At 43.7% G+C, this 17,897-nt stretch overlaps 1 protein-coding gene across 1 annotated transcript in view; it reads left to right on the top strand.

Annotated features, from left to right (window-relative positions):
* The window catches only part of MYO16 (myosin XVI), a 482,244-nt gene that overhangs the window by 147,133 nt on the left and 317,214 nt on the right, over positions 1 to 17,897 (top strand). The window contains exons 18-19 of the mRNA XM_044285559.1: positions 2,893 to 2,964; positions 5,844 to 5,985. Of these exons, the coding sequence (XP_044141494.1) occupies positions 2,893 to 2,964; positions 5,844 to 5,985 (214 nt within the window). The remainder of the gene's footprint in view (positions 1 to 2,892; positions 2,965 to 5,843; positions 5,986 to 17,897) is intronic.

Genomic DNA, 17,897 nt, shown 5'->3' with positions numbered 1-17,897 from the left:
CTTTAAATAGCATGTTAGGGTTAAAATTAACAAAGTGGTGTTAGGTTGCCATTTCCTCATTTAAAAATTTCAAAATAACAGTTGAGAGCAACAGTAGAGGTCCAATGAAGGTATGGAAGACCAAGAAAAAATTAATAGCTGCTCATAGGATTGCTAGAAAGGCAAATCAGAACCAGAGCTTTACTGCAACAGACCTTTAGGAAGATTTGGCAGACTCTGGAGTTGTGGTACATTATTCTACTGTTCAGCAACACCTTCACAAATACGGCCTCCATGGAAGTGTCCTCATCACAAAATTCAACATCAGAAGTTTGCAAAAGAACATCTAAACAAACCTGATGCATTTTGGAATTAAGTGCTGTTGACCTATGACATTAAATTAGAACCTTTTTGCCACAATGAGCAAAGGTACTGTATGTTTGGAGAAAAAAGGGCACCGAATTTCATGAAAAGAACACCTCTCCAACCATAAAGCATGGGAGTAGATCAATCATGCTTTGGGGTTGTGTTGCAGCCAATGGCAGGGGGAACATTTCACCAGTAGAGGGGAGAATGCATTTAATGAAATTCCAGCTAATTCTGGAAGCAAGCATAATACCAACCGTAAAAAAGCTGAAGTTTAAATATAGGATGGCTTCTATAAATGGATAATGATCCTAAACACACCTCAAAATCCACAATAGACTACCTCAAAGGTGCAGGCTGAAGGTCTTACCATGGCTATCACAGACCCCTGATCTGAATATCATTGAATTTTTTAGGTGGTCATTTAGGTGCCTGAAGCTAGGTCCCCATCTTTTCACGATGGCCTAATCTAAGCGCTGCTTGCTTCTCCTGTGCAATAGGGATTAGGAGCTTGGCTCTTACATGCCAGCCAGGCTTCAGCTCTAATGGTCCGGATCTGAAAAAGCACCGATCCTGGCCTTTTAACCCCTTAGATAATGCAATCAATAGCAACCATGGCATTTAAGTGGTTTCAGAGAGAGGGGGCTCCCTCTGTCAGGTATCTGCACCATCGCAAATACAATTGCAGGGTGCTGATGTCTTCACATGCCAGTTGTTAGCCTAATGAATGCTCAAAGGCCTGTCCTCAGTGTATGCAGGCTTTGCCATCAGTGCAGCCTGGTCCTACTGACAGCATAATACATTGCACTACATAAGTGGTGCAATATATTATAGAAGGTATAGCAGGGACTAATAAATAGTGAAAGTAACAGTGAAATAAAGTTTTAGTGAAAATATGACAGCAAAAATAAAATCCCCTCCACAAATGTTATTATATAGCTTCATAACAACCCGCACTATACAATTATCAAGTATGTACTTTATTCTGCACATTAAACGTGGAAAAAAGAACCCCAAAACAATGCTATAACTGCTGTTTGCCTATTCGCCACCAAAAACTGAATACAATTAACTGAAAATTAAAAATTGTCCTGCAAAAATCAAACCCTCATACAGCTCAGTAGAAAGAAAAAAATAGGTATGAGCATTGGGACATTTTTTTTCCAAAAGGCTTTTTTTGAGCAATAGTAGTAAACTTAAAAAAATAAATCAATGGCAGTAATGCTGTTTTTCCCCCACCCTAAAATATTGCCACTAAAAAGTTACATTTTTCACACAAAAACAAGCCCTGTTATGGCTACATTGATGGAAAAATAAAAAAGTTATTGTTGTTGGAATGTGATGATGAAAAAAAAAAGCCCAAAGCAGGCCTATCACTTAGACGTTAAACACAGCATACGCAAGCATTTTTGTAGTGGCATTTTTCACCCTTGAGATTTGTTTATTAAGCCACATAATGTTTTTTTTTTTATTTAAATCACGGCCTGCTTTGGCTCTGGCATTCTTATCCCAGTGTCTGACATTTTTGTCTGAATTTTTTCTTTTTTGCCCTGCTTTAAAGGAAATCTGTCATCAGAAAATGACCAATTGTTGCAATCATGTTTTTGGTTAATATATTTGTTTAACAATAAAATCCTGCAGTTTTTACACTGGCCCCTAAGCCAGATAATAGGAGCCACTTCTTGGTCTGTACAGATCACGTTACTGCAGCTACCTGCTTATCTATACACATAGGTGATATCATTACAGGCATAATTAGAATGACAGATAACACAGGATCCACCATTCACAATATGGTGGCCGTCAAAACGTATCTATTCTTCCCTTGTACAATGACCTCTGCACAGGTCACAGAACATGCCTAGAAAGCTATCCCATAGAAGTCAATAAGGTTCCCTCCTGACTATTGTGTCTATGGACCATGGGGCTTCCATAAAACAATTTTTTTTATGCTGTGTAAATGCTGTTAAGAACAGCTCAGCCAAGATGGGCACCCCCATTATCATATTCAGGAAACAGAATAAATGAATCTGCAATCAGAAAATAAAAACAGATTGGAAAAAAGGATATGTGTTACTCTCTGGATTTAACTGGCAGAATTTTTTTTTGCTGACATATTACTTTAAAAAAATAAATACAAGTGCCAGTGTGTGTTGTGTTTTTGTGTGGTGTTTTTTTTCTACTTATGTATTTTACTCCTACAGCTCTACAGAGGAAGTAGCATTACAGGGGGGTACATACTTTCCTATAAAAAATTAATAACAAGGCATACAAAAATTATCAGGTGCCAATACACACTGTATGTTTAAAACACCTCAAAAACTCACAAACACAAAACTGTGTTGGACAGAACCCTACAAATATAAAAGACACCACATTTTTAAGTTCACCATTTGAGCTTCAATCAAATGACATTGGAAATGATCAGGAAATTCTCCTTAAAAAAAGGGAATCTGACTTGCTTGCTAAAGCTCAGAAGCGCATTTAAGATTTTAATTGTTCTGTTTTGATGTATTGAAAGTATGAACGACTGTAATTTCATTCTAGTGGCTGGAATGCTGCAGATATTACCAGATGAGCTGTCTACTGCCTTAACAACAGATGTTCAATATTTTAAGGGTAAGACATCATGACTAGATATAAGATTAAAATCTGTGTTTTACACTATCGAGTCACATTATTATGACCAACAGCTAGAGTAACTGCAGCTTGCTCCTGAGGAGGATGGGAGTGCAATTGATCCTGATGAGATGTCATGTGATTCCTCTCTCTCTCTCTCTCTCTCTCTCTGCTGTCTCACTGGAACTACCCCTTCTGGCTTAGCTCTGTTCTTGCCAACCATACCTCTCATGCTGATGAAATGAATAGCAGAAACATATAATAATATTACAGCAATTGTAGATACCCCCAGGTCTGAGGTACTGCATAACCGCCGTGTGCAGTACGGACAGCAGCTACACAGGCTGGAAGTGAATCACTAATGCCTTGATACGTTGTCACAAGTATCTGAAGCCATGCTGACTGTAGTGTATCCCATAGCTGCTAAAGGATGTGTGGGAGGATCCATTAAGCGAACACAATGATCAAGGCTGTCCGACAGATACTCATTTGGTTTCAAGTCTGGGGAATTAAAGGGACAGGATATTACTTTAAAGTCCTGGTCAAGCTCTTCCTCCCAATTTTGGACATTTCTAACCATGTGACATGTATGTGTGTACATTATCTGCAAGAATATCTGCATAATCGACTGAGAGTACCTTCCAGACAGATTAGCTGGACTAGACAATGCCACAAGGACATTCCCCAGACCATAATGCAATAACCAACAGCTTGTGTTTTTCCAGCAATGGTTGCAGGGTCTTTGTTCTTGGATGTTTTTCTCCTGATACGTCAACGTTCATCTGTTTGATGAAGCAGAAAACGTGACTTAGCAGATAAGGCAACCATTTTGCCAATTCCGATACAATCACAAAAAATGAACCCATTTCTGCTAATGCAATTTCTTTGGCAGAGGAGCCATGAGCATCCATCTGCTTCGGAGACCCATGAGCAGTAGGGTTTGCTGAACTGTTGTTTTAGACACTTCTGGTAGACCCTGAGTTCATTTTGGTGGTGAGCTGCCCCACAGTAGTGAGCACAGCACAGGAGGTCATAGCACATACCTGAGACCCAGCATAGGAAGTCATACTGAATTACAACTGCCTGTGTTAGGACGTGGCAACTAGGCCCATAGGCTGAAATGGTATGTGTTCTGCATCCTGCATCCCAGACACCTGCGGGGAACAACAGTTAGGTGAGTTTTTTTTTAATGGTATATATATATATATATATATATATATATAAGCTGAGTATAAAATTCTGCTTAGTAACCTAAACGCCAAACTACAGGAGCCATTGTCTGTTGGCTGTTGTGGCAGTTAGCCTGGATAATCATCATGTAGAATATAGAAACCAATCACAGCTCAGCTTCTATTTTGCTACAGGTCATTATTATGAGCTCTGATTGGTTGCTATAGGAGACAAAGTACATTCTTAGTATAAAACAGCTTATGTGTGAGTTAATATGATTTCGATATATGACGTTTCTGTCTTTGGGGGGATGGCACTGTGGAGGTCACTGTTAAGGGGGCAGGCGACTGTGGAGGCCACTATTAAAGGGGCAGATGCTGTGGAGGTCACTGTTAAGGCAGCGGGGTACTTTTCACAGTTAAAGGAGTGGGGTACAGTGGAGGACACTGTTAAGGGAGCAGGGTACTGTGGCAGTCACTGTTAAGAGGGCAGGCAGGCACTGTGGAGGTCTCTGTTAAGGGCGCAGGGAATTGTGGAGGCCACAGTTAAGGGGACTGTAACCTATGGTCAGTATTAAGGGGTGGGTTGCTGTGGAGGTCACTGTTAAGGGGCGGGCCCCTGTGGAGGTCACTGTCAAGAGGGTGGGGTGCTGTGGTACTCACTGTTAATGGGGGAGGCTTCTGTGAAGGTCAAGGATAAGGGGGTGGGCTGCTGTGGAAGTCCTATTTTAAGGAGGTGGGGCACTGTGAGGGAGGGCAGTGCTAATGGGTGGGGACTGTGGAAGTTACTGTTAAGGGGGCATGGTACTGTATATCTCACTGTTTTGGGGGGATACTGTCTATATCTTTTAATGACACACACAAACATTACATTAAAATTTTTTCCCACTCACGCCAGGTCTAAAAAAATGCAGTGGCATGGGTGGGGAAGGTGACAGACCAGCAGGCCCGTCTCATTCATCATTTTCTAAGCCTGTTTTAGGCGTAGAAAATGGTCTAAATGTAAGATGGCTAGGAAGCTGTATGGCACTATTACTTTTGCATTATAGTGTTTGTTGGCATTAGGGAGCACAGTGGACATAGTATTGGGGGTAGCAGCAGGATAACAATGTTGTGGCATGAGGAGGGGGAAGATGATAGAGAAGTGAGGAACCTAAGATATCTGTGTCACAAACTCTACAAACAAGATGTGGCTGAAAGAAGTTGTCAAGGTGGTCTGGTTGAAATGGAGAAGGTAAGGAAAAAGAATTTCTCAATCAGTGGAGACATAATAGGATGTAATAGGTATGCAGCGCTGAAATCTCCTGTTCTCTTACGGTCCTGATCACCAGAGAGGCTGTCGCTTTTTCCTGAATTACAGTGGTGGCCATAGTGTATAATGCAACTGAAAAATTGCCATTTGCTGAAGTGAGACAACCCCTTTCAGGAGCAGAATCTGGCCTAAACTCTTATAAGAAATGCAGCAAAAAGGTATGTTTATACTGCTCCCCCCAGCCCCTACCTAGCGGTTTAGAGTAGTCAAAATTGCTGTTCATTATTGGTGTATTATTTATGCTTTAATTCTAAATTCATGTCAAAGTAATATTTGTAATTACTTCAGAAAGTTTGACAAATATGATGTATGAAATATGAAATAAGAATACATAATTATACCCTTGTATACAAAAAAATATATGTAGAAAATGTAATATTATTTTCTCTGATATTCAGGAGATATGATAACTCGCAGACATTCTATGGGGACAGCAGAGTTCTATCGGGATCTACTTGCAAAATCGCTGTATTGCCGTCTGTTTAGTTATTTAGTAAACAATGCCAATTTCTACCTCCAAAATCAAAGCGAACAATACAGGTAAGACCTCAGAATGGAGCAAAATGTTACATTGGTGGTTCCCATAATGGTGGATCCAATTTAAAACTATTATTTATAGACGATGTCCTTTCCTCATTTGTTTTACTTCCTATTATATTGTCTGACAAATGAAGCTAACTGAAAGGACTACCAGATGCAATCACATTTTGTAACGTCCATCCGGCCTTATATGAAGCTTGTTTCATACCCATAGCAACCAATTGCAGCTAAGAATTAATGGTTATGTACATATTTGGAGCCATTTGTATTTCTCCAGTTCATTAAAGAGGTTGTGTCACACACAGGCACACACACACACACACAGCCGCAACTGTAAGGGGAAGATTACTTTCCTGCTTCCTGGCGCTGGCTCCCTGCTCCTTCTCCCGTAGGCCTCCAATGCTAAGGCTAGGTCTACACGACAACAATAAGTAGCACGACACATAGGGCACAACTACACTGCAACATGTGTCGCACGTCAATTTTTATAATGGTAGTCTATGGTGTCGCACTGCGACATGCGACATTCTGCGACATGACAGTCGCAGAAAAATCCATCTTGAATGGGTTTTTTGTGACTGTCGTGTCGCAGTCGCATCATGTTGCATGTCGCAGTGTGACACCAAAGACTACCATTATAAAAATTGTCACGCGACATTGGTGCGACAAAATGTCGCACGACAAATGTCATAGTGTAGACCTAGCCTAAGGCTCCCTCACTGTAGACATCCAGTTTGACCCGATCCCCTCGCATCATGTGACCATTTGCACTAAACCTATATTTTTCTTTATACCTTTCTAAAGAAACTCTCACAATATCCCATTGTATCAATAAAATAAATAAAAGGGGTGTGGTTAATGAAGACTTTTTTCACTCGTTTTCTAGAACCTGAAGCCTTGCTACGCTGCTTTTTCAATGTGGTGTAGCACTCAGTGATACATCATTCTAAATAAATCTGCTGCTCTGTTTTTGTCTGCCCAAGCAGAGAGAAATATCTGATTGATTGCTTTGAACATTAACTGACTGTGAAGGAAAATAAAGGTATTTTTCTTCTCTTGATGCTATAAGAACATGCATTGGGAGATTTGATGACAAAATCCTGATTTGGACATTGGGAATTTTCATGGTGCAAAACAGCTTTGATTGTGTTCCTTTACACCCTATGCATCAGCTACACATTACCTACATAAACATTTGTAATATCCCCAAATGAACCCTGTAGCAAGGAACATAGTCAGGATAAACACACTGAGCTCAAGCGTTACCAGTCATAAGGGAATCCTCTGCAGGCTGGCAAGCTGATTTATATTCTTACTGTCATTACAGCAAGTCATTGGTGCTCTATTCTTCTTATCAAATCTCTAATAATATACCGTATATATGTACTCAAATACAGGGGCGTAGCTAAAAGTTCAGCTTGGGCCCCCCTTCCCTCAGTGCTTGTTGGAAAGGGGCAGGGGAGCACATAGCCTTCCTGCTGCCTGAGGAAAACTTTAGAACTGTGACAGTTTGTGAAGGGTATGAATACTTTTTCCACAATAATGCCTCTTGTACATCGTCTTATTATTTTTTGGGAGACACCTATGTAATTTCCCATCAAAAAATTACTTGCTGGTTGAATAAAAGTAACTTTAAGTCAAAATTTGCCTGGGGTATGAATACATTTGGGCAGCACTGTATATGATACTGGACTGGAATGAAAACATCCTGTCATGTCCCATTGTCTTACTGATTCCACGCACGGCATCCTGATCTTCCCAGAGCACCATAGCTCAGGGCTCTCTCATCACCTCTTCTTCCTCTGAAGCTGGCATTCCACTCTTCACTGCTGCTGTCCTACTCTGGTCCTCTTCTGTTTTTGTTTTTGACCTTGTCTTCTTGAAGGCCCAATGTGTACAGCCAAAGCTTTTCTTGCTAGCCAATGTAAAGTCATCACGTGCTTCTTAGGGGCCATTCCCAATCACCCAGTGCCCGAGCAATCAGAAATATTGTGTTCCTGTACTTTGCAAAGGTGTGCTGCCCCAGCTTAATTTGTCAATTATCCAATTTATTTGACCTTGTCTTAACCACTTCCCATCTGGGCCATTTGCCCCCTTCCTGACCAGGCCTAATATTGCAAAACTGACATATCTCACTTTATGTGGTAATAACTTTGGAACGCCTTTATTTATCCAAGTCATTCAAAGATTGTTTTCTCGTCAGACATTTTACTTCATTATAGTCATAAATTTGAGTCAAAATATTTCACCTTTATTTATGAAAAAATCCCCAATTTACCCCAAAAATTTCAAAATTCGCAATTTTCAAAATTTCAATTTCTCTGCTTTTAAAACAGAAAGTGATACCTGATAAAATATTTATTACTTAACATTCCCCATATGTCTACTTTATGTTGGCATCATTTTGGAAATGTCATTTTATTTTTTTAGGACGTTAGAAGGCTTAGAAGTTTAGAAGCAATTCTTCACATTTTTAAGAAAATTGCCAAAACCCACTTTTTAAGGACCAGTACAGGTCTGAAGTCACTTTGTTGGGCTTACATAGTGGATACCCCCATAAATAACCCCATTGTAGAAACTACACCCCTCAAGGTATTCAAAACCGATTTTACAAACTTTGTTAACCCTTTAGGCGTTCCACAAGAATTAAAGGAAAATGGAGATCAAATTTTTAAATTTCACTTTTTGGGCAGATTTTCCATTTTAATCCAATTTTTTCTTTAACACATCGATGGTTAACAGCCAAACAAAACTCAATATTTATTACCCAGATTCTGAGGTTTACAGAAACACCCCACATGTGGTCATAAACTGCTGTATGGGCACACGGCAGGGCACAGAAGAAAAGGAACTCCACATGGTTTTTAGATGCCATGTCCCATTTGAAGCCCCCTGATGCACCCTTACAGTAGAAACTCCCAAGAAGTGACCCCATTTTGGAAACTAGGGGATAAGGTGCCAGTTTTATTAGTACTATTTTTGGGTACATATGATTTTTTTTATCATTCATTATAACACTTTATGGGGCAAGGTGACCAAAAAATTGGTTGTTTTAGCACAGTTTCTATTTATTTATTTTTACAGCGTTCACCTGAGGGGTTCAGTCAAGTAACATTTTTATAGAGCAGATTGTTACGGACGTGGCGATACCTAATATGTATACTTTTTCTCATTTATTAAAGTTTTACGCAATAATAGCATTTTAAAACAAAAAAATTATGTTTTAATGTGTCCATGTTCTGAGAGCTATAGTTTTTTTTATTTTTTGAGAGATTTTCTTATGTAGGGGCTCATTTTTTGCGGGATGAGGTAACTGTTTTATTGGTACCATTTTGTGGGACATACGCATATTTGATCACTTGGTGTTGCACCTTTTGTGATGTAAGGTGACAAAAAATTGCTTGTTTTGACACAGTTTTTTTTGTTTGTTTTTTACGGTGTTCACCTGAGAGGTTAGCTCATGTGATATTTTTATAGAGCTGGTTTTTACGGACGCGGCAATACCTAATATGTATACTTTTTTTTATTTGTTTCAATTCAACACAATAATAGCATTTTTGAAACCAAAAAAATGATGTTTTAGTGTCTCCATGTTCTAAGAGCTATAGTTTTTTTTTATTTTTTGAGAGATTTTCTTATGTAGGGGCTCATTTTTTGCGGGATGAGGTGACGGTTTTATTGGTACCATTTTGTGGGACATATGCGTTTTTGATCACTTGGTGTTGCACCTTTTGTGATGTAAGGTGACAAAAATTGCTTGTTTTGACACTGTTTTTTTTTTTTTTTACGGTGTTCACCCGAGGGGTTAGGTCATGTGATATTTTTATAGAGCTGGTTTTTACGGACGCGGCAATACCAAATATGTCTATTTTATTTTATTTTTTCTATTTTTAACTTTTTTTTTTATTCCTTACTTGGGGACTTTTTTTTTTATATGTGAAACTTTTTTTATTTTATTTTTTCAACCCTTTATTTATTTATTTTTTATTTTACACTTTTCGTCCCCCATAAGGTCATACAAGACCTCTGGGGGACATTTACTTTACTTTTTCTTTTTTTTTCACTGTGGATTTCTCCTGTAACTGGGGCTGACATAGTAGCCCCAGTTACAGGAAAAATACACCCCCCAGAGAGGCTGTACAGCGCTGCACAGCCTCAGTGCAGGGCTGATCGAGGTCTGTGAAAGACCTCACACAGCTCCTGCACTCTCCGGTCCCGGCGGTCACAAGACCGCCGGGCCGGAACAGGAAGCGCATAGCGCTTCCTGCTCTGCATACACAGCGCTCGGTGAGCGCTGTGTATGCAGCGATCTAGAAGGCAGGGACACCTGGGCACTGTCCCTGCCTTCTCTGTGGGTTGCCCTGCTGTCACTGACAGCGGGCAACCCGATCAGCAGCTGCACGATTAGCGTGCAGCTGCAGTTTCTGAACGGACGTTTTAAAACATCCGTTCAGAAATAGAGATCCACCCATAGGACGTTTATATCCTATGGGCGGACGGAAAGTGGTTAATAGTCTGTGGCCAGTGCTAGCTATGTGCCTTTCCTGACTTCTGTCATCCCTGACTGAGATTCCACAGCCTTGGTACTGTGAATTGGGAACTGTGGATTCCCTGTGGAAAAGTTAATACCTCCTTGCAGGTGTCAAAGTGGTTCTCCGAAGCAAGGAACCCCTTTACAAATGGCCAGGCAGGGTGCAACAGCAAATAAAAAACTAAACAAAGAGATGCTCTGGATCCAGCACTGAGATCCTTTCTACTCTCCTTCCAGTTCCTGCCGGGCCAGATGTGCCACATGCCATCTACATGCACATCACCGCTGCCAGCTAATGAGTGACCTCAGGGTTCACATGTGCAGGCACAGCATCTAATCGTTGAGGCCATTGATTGGATAGCAGGAGTGGTGTGCATATTGACAGCACATCACACTTCTAATCCAGTGGTACCCAGAAGCTAGGGAGAACGGAGCTCACTGAGAGGTGAGACTTTTTTTTATCTCTTGCACCTTGCTTGACCATCTGAAAACAGGTTCCTAGTCTTAGAGAAACCACTTTAAGGCTTAAAGGGGTTATGCCAAGTTTTCAAGTTATCCCCTATCCCCTATCACCTTCATAGGGTAAGGGATAACTAACTGATCAGAGGAAGTCCAACCGCTGGGACCCCCACTGACCCCAAGAAAGAGGGTCCTGTTCCCCTCTTCTGATAAAGCAGCATGCTGCCTGCCATTCTATTCATTATCTGTGGGACTGCCAGAGCACTGTACTTGGCTATCTCTGACAGTCCCACCCATAGAGAACGAATTAAGGAGCATGTTTAATTTGCAGCTCCATCCGGAGAGGGGAATGTGACCTTCACAGCCCCCTGCTCCTTAATAGTGACCTCCATAGTGTCCCACCCCTTTACCAGTGACCTCCAAAGCACCCTGCACCCATTACCAGTGCCCTCCACAGCACCCTGCCCCTTTAAAAGTGACCTCCACATCGCCCCGCTCCCTAAAAAGTGATCTCCACAGTTCCGCATAACCTTAACTGTGACCTTCACAGCATCCTGCCCCTTTAACGGTGACATCAACAGCTGCACTCACTATTAACTGTGACCTTCACAGCATCCTGCCCCTTTAACAGTGACATCAACAGCTGCACTCACTATTAACTGTGACCTCCACAGCATCCTGGCCGTTAACAGTGACCTCCAAAGCACCCCGCTCCCCTTACAAGTGACCTCCACACCACCTTGACCCTTAATAGTGACCTGGTACTTCTTTGGTACTTCTTTGGTACTTCTCAACTCTCCTGGTATTTATGACCCCGGCTTCTCCTGACTATTCTTTGCTTATCCCTCTGTACTGCGTTGTCCTCTTGGTTTTGACCTGGTCCGTTCACTATCCGTTATTTGTTTTGTCTGTCCTTCCCGCACGTATCCTAAGTTAGGGACTGCTGTCCAGTATGTCCCCTGTCATCAGGACTCGTGAGGCAAGTAGGCAGGGCCAGGGGTGAGGGTGGAGAGCAGTGGTCACTATCCTCCCCCCTGTGTGTGTGTGTATGTGACCATTACATGGATTGGCTGCTCTTACCAGGTATATATACATTTTCACTTTTCTCCTGGTCCTGTCACTACTCTCAAAAAGTTAGGGCTCAGGTCATTGAGGTTCTGGGGTACAGAGTTACAAGTCTCTACACGGCGACTGATCTCATAGGTTTTTAATTGGATTCTGGTCTGGAGAAAGTGCAGGCCACTCCATTTGAGGTACCCCAGTCTCCAGCAGCCATTCCCTAATGATGTGTTCTCGATGAGCTGGTGCATTGTCGTCCATAAAGATGAAATTAGTACTATGTTATTCATGCAGAGGTACAATGACTGGATTAATGATGTTATTCAAGTAGTATGGGCTTGTCACTGTACCATTCACAAAGTGTAGGGCAGTTATGTATTGACTAGACACCTGTCCACACTGTAACACCATCACCACCAAAGGCTTGTATGGGGACAACAGTGTCTGATGCATATCGCTCTCCTTGATGTTTCCAACATCGTTGGTGGCCATAATTTCTGCTTAGCGTGAATTGACTTGGTGGTGTTGTCAGGTACCCTTGCAGGTCATCTAGCACACATACCGTGTTGATGCAATCGGTTTAGAATGGTCTGACATGACACTTGGGTGCTTCTTGCCTCCCTTAAATGTGCCTGGAGTTGTGTGGCATTCATCATCCACTTCCTCAGGGCATTGTTCACAATGCAGCTGTCATCAGAGTGGAATGTGGCCACAGGACGTCCACTTCTATGCCTTTCTGTTACTCTTCCAGTCTCTCTGTATCTCTGTTGCAACCTGTTGATGACACTCTGTGACACTCTAATCTCAGTGGCCTCTTCCATCTGAGAACATCCTGCTTGAAGCCTCGCAATGGTGAGGTACTGTTGATCAATTGTTAGGTGTCATCTTGGTCTCATGATGTCAAAATGTGAACAGCATGATGATGAGGACTGTTTAAATACCATTTCTAATTGAACCAGGAAATTTATTGGGCGATTTATAGATCCAACACCTGTTGTGAATTTTGCCATTTAGCCCCTTGTTAGAGAACAGCAAGTTGTGCAAAAAGTACTGAAACATTGAACAGTTGGACATTTGCATTCAAATGTTTAGAGAAGGTCACATCACTCTAGAGTGCATTTTAGGTTCATCCTGAAATTTCATCCACAAGCCAAATATCCCTAACTTTTTGTGAGTAGTGTGTATATATTGTGACACAAAACGTCTGGGAAAACAGGTATTTTCCTCCCAGAATGTGCTGCTGGGCTGATTTACAGCCAGGTGAGGTCAAATACCGGATTGGATTTTAAGTGCTGGTCTGGGTTTTGACAGCACCTGACTGTCCTTAAATAGGCAGCTGGGCTCAGAAGCCAAGTCTTTGTGTTGGGATCTGGGAGCCTTGTGTCTGGATGAAGGCTTGCTACCTGTTTGGCGTGAAAACAGGTTGGTGCTGCTATGGTCAGGGAAGGACTCTTTGGGGCAGAATTGCAGCATGGTGTTAATTACCACCAACACCGCAAGGTGACTTTTTGTCTGATTATGACTAATTGTTTTGTCACTTGCCTAAAGTGTGAATAAAACACTAAACTGTTTGATCCAAAGAACTTGTTGTTGCCTCTATACTGCGTCCGCTAATCCTGTCTACCAGAGCGAAACCCCACAATTGGTGGAGGATGCGCGCATTAGCAGTGAGGCTGGCGTGAACGCCTGATTTTTTTTTTGGTTTCTGCATTTTTCAGGCGTGGTTGTATGTCATACATTAAATCAGCTATATTACATCCAGTGCCTCACGACAAATTGGAGGCTGTTGTGAAGGCCCTCATGGAAACTAATCTGCAGCAGCTAGAGACAAATCTGCAGCAATGAGAGGCTTATAAGCAGCAGCAGGAGACTAACCAGTTACTGCTACAACATGTGATGGCTTTGCAGATAGCAGGTGCAACCCCGAGCATCCAAGATGCCCGGAAAGCAGTCCGTGCCGCGATTCCTAAGATAACCCATGCAGACAACAATGAAACCTACCTGGTGATGTATGAGAAAGTGGCCATCAGGGAAAAGCTACCCCATGACCAGTGGGCTGAGGTCATCGCTCTGTTCCTGGCATGTTATTCCTAGCGAGTGTATTTCGACTTGTCGGACGATCAAGAGGCCGACTACCAGAAAGTCAAGGGTGAGATACTGGCAAGACTGGGGGTGAATGTGTTGGTCCGGGCCCAGTGGTTGCATTAGTGGGGGTTCAACCGGCTGAGTTTGCAAGACCCCAGTATTATAACTTACTTCACCTCTTGCAAAAATGGCTGCAGCCTGACATGCTGAGTCCCACTGCTATGCTGGATCGTCTGTTAGCCGATATGTTCTGGAGGGCTTTGCCATACCCTCTCCAGCACTAGATCGGTCAGGCGTCTCCTGGCAATACCCTTGAGATGGTGGACCTGTTGGAACGCTATGAAGCTACGTGGAATACAAAGTAGGGTTCTGTTGAGAGGGAAGTTGGCAAACCCCGGAAATCTCCACCCCAGGCCCGGAGATTTAAGCCGATAAAACATGCCCGGGATATTCCCACGGCAGACCTGGCTCCGATAGTCTGCTGGTGGTGTCAGGAGCCTGGCCATGTAAGAGCTGACTGTCCCCATTGGGTTGAGCCCATGGACACTAACTATGGCTACCGTCAGTCGCTATAAGCCTGGAGGCTGTGCGCAACAGGTACCCCAGAGTCTCTAGATTTGTGCCAGGTGGAAGTGGGAGACACTCCGGCGGAGGTTCTGCTGGACTCAGGGAGTCTGGTGACCCTAGTAAGGGCTACCCTGATGCGGTCCCATGAGTATACTGGCCGAAAATTCGGGGTGATATGCCTCCACGGAGACTTAAAAGACTACCCCACCGTCCTGGTGTCTCTAACTACAGTGGTCGGTAGATGGACCCACGAGGTGGCTGTCACCAGAAATATACATTATGAACTCATAATAGGGAGAGACTTCCCGGGCTTCCCGGCACCATGGCCTGCTATGAGAGTCACTGATGCTCATGAGACAGGGGTAACCCTAGCAGAGTGGCCCAGCTCAGGTGGGAGACCAGAACCCTGGGAACCTAAGACCGAAGGACCAGCGGTAGGGGTGACCGCCACTAAGTGTGACTCCACTAAGTGTGATGGTGGGAGATGTGGAGGACTTGGCGCCGGGTCCTGAATTGGCAGACCACATTGTCTCCAGGGATAATTTTGGTACTTTGCCCAATGTCGGGACCCAACACTATCCCACGCCTGGTAAAATGTGTTAATAGTAGATAGTGAACCAAAACCTGGGGCAGAGTCAGTGTTTCCCCGTTTTGTGGTTCATCAGGATATGTTGTATTGGGTTAACCAACTACAGGCTGACCCTATTGAACAGTTGGTGGTCCCCAAGGCTTATCGCAAGCTTGTATTAGATCTAGCCCACCAACAGGTTCTCGGGGGTAACCTGGGGATGCCGAAAACTCAGGATCGTACTCTACAGCAGTTTTACTGGCCCAGCATATTCAAAGAAGTGGAAGAGTTTTGTAAGTCTTGCCCTACCTGCCAGATAAGGCTGCTTTCACACTAGCGTTCGGGTTTCCGTTCGTGAGCTCCGTTTGAAGGAGCTCACGAGCGGACCCGAACGCAGCCGTCCAGCCCTGATGCAGTCTGAATGGAGGCGGATCCGCTCAGACTGCATCAGTCTGGCGGCGTTCAGCCTCCGCTCCGCTCGCCTCCGCACGGACAGGCGGACAGCTGAACGCTGCTTGCAGCGTTCAGCTGTCCGCCTGGCCGTGCGGAGGCGTGCGGATCCGTCCAGACTTACAATGTAAGTCAATGGGGACGGATCCGTTTGAAGATGCCACAATGTGGCTCAATCTTCAAGCGGATCCGTCCCCCATTGACTTTACATTGAAAGTCTGGACGGATCCGTCCCAGGCTATTTTCACACTTAGCTTTTTTTAGCTAATATAATGCAGACGGATCCGTTCTGAACGGAGCCTCCGTCTGCATTATTATGGGCGGATCCGTTCAGAACGGATCCGCCCGAACGCTAGTGTGAAAGTAGCCTAACTAGCCACCAGCCACATTTCTGTAGTGCCTTAGTACCTCTTGATCGAATATCTATGGACCTCATAGGCCCAGTACCGAAGTCCGCCAGAGGGCATCAACATATCTTAGTCATTCTAGACTACGCCACTAGGTACCCGGAGGCGGTGCCACTGCGACATACCTTGGCCAAACTCATAGCTAAGGAATTAATGGAGATGTTTTCCCGAGTAGGACTACCTAAAGAGGTTCTGACTGACCAAGGGACCCCTTTTATGTCCAAGGTGATGAGGGAACTCTGTAAGTTGCTGCACATAAAACAGCTATGGACGTCCGTTTACCATCCACAAACAGACGGTCTGGTAGAAAGGTTTAACCAAACATTGAAAAATATGTTGAAATGGGTGGTGGCTAAAAATGGGAAGTGTAGTAACAAACGCCAGCTTCTGCTCAGACCTCCAGGGCACGGATGGTGCAGGACTGCACTCCCACAGAAATAAATGTAAACGATTTCCAGCCACCGGTATTGGTAAAATCCATTCAACTTTATTTTTTCTCCATTAAAAGCAGTTACAAAAGATAAATACGAAACAGGACTTACATCTCTCTGACGCGTTTCGGGTACACGCTTGTAGCACCCTTAATCATAGAGTCGATTGGGAAGGACTGGGACCTCTTTCTGCCCTATCTCATGTTCGCAGAAGAAGTACTCAAGAAGTACCCAAGGCCTCTACTGGGTTCTTGCCCTTTGAACGCTATATGGCATACACCCTCGCAGTCTCTTGGACGTGGCCAAAGTGGTGTGGGAACAGCAACCCACTCCACATAAAAGTGTCATTGAGTATGTTACCCAGATGCAAGATCGGATAGAGACAGTTTTGCCTCTTGTTAGGCAACATATGAAGGAAGCTCAGAGAGCCCAGAGTCGAGTATATAATCGGCAGACTCTGGTCCGGATCTTTAACCCGGGTGATCGGGTTTTGGTTCTGGTGCCGACCACGAACAGTAAGTTCCTGGCTAGGTGGCAGGGGCCCTATGAGGTACTCAAGAAAACTGGATATGTAAACTTCAAGGTACACCAGCCAGGGAGGTGAAAGTACCGACACCTCTGTCTGAAGCAAGAGAGGCGGCTGCCACAGTAAAAATTGCTGACAGCCTCTCCTCTAAACAGACTAAGGAGGCCAGGGAGTTCATTAGCCGGAACACGGGTCTGTTCTTGGACCTCCCTGGACGCACCTCCATAATCCAGCATGACATTGTGACTGAGCCTCAGGCAAAAGTCGGATTAAAACCATACCGGGTACCCGAGGCTCAGCGACAAGCCATATCGGAAGAGGTGCAGCTAATGTTGCAGCTAGACATCATTGAGGTCTCATAAAGTGAGTGGGCCAGTCCTATAGTATTGATACCTAAGCCGGACTGGACATTGCGGACTTTCGAAAACTTAATGAGGCTTCCAAATTCCATGCGTATCCCATGCCCCGGGTGGATGAGCTCATCGAGAGGTTAGGACAAGCCCAGTATTTTTCTGTTTTGGACCTCACGAAAGGGTACTGGCAGGTGCCCTTAACAGAGGCTGCCAAAGAGAAAACTGCCTCATGACGCCTGAGGGTCTGTATCAATATAAGGTCTTAATTAAGGCCCTTTAGTCTGCATGGCACCCCGCCACTTTTCAGAGACTAATGGACATTGTGCTTCGTCCACATCGTCGGTAAGCTTCGAATTACCTGGACGATATTGTCATCCACAGTACCGACTAGGAAAGTCATCTACCCAAAGTGTAGGCTATAGTGGACTCCCTTCGGAAAGCTGGCCTAACCGCTAACCCCAAAAAATGTGCGATAG

Source organism: Bufo gargarizans, chromosome 3 (genome assembly GCF_014858855.1).
Source record: "Bufo gargarizans isolate SCDJY-AF-19 chromosome 3, ASM1485885v1, whole genome shotgun sequence".
Lineage (NCBI taxonomy): Eukaryota > Metazoa > Chordata > Amphibia > Anura > Bufonidae > Bufo > Bufo gargarizans.
The sequence above is the reverse complement of the archived record's forward strand: the minus strand, read 5'-3'. Positions and strand labels throughout refer to the sequence as shown.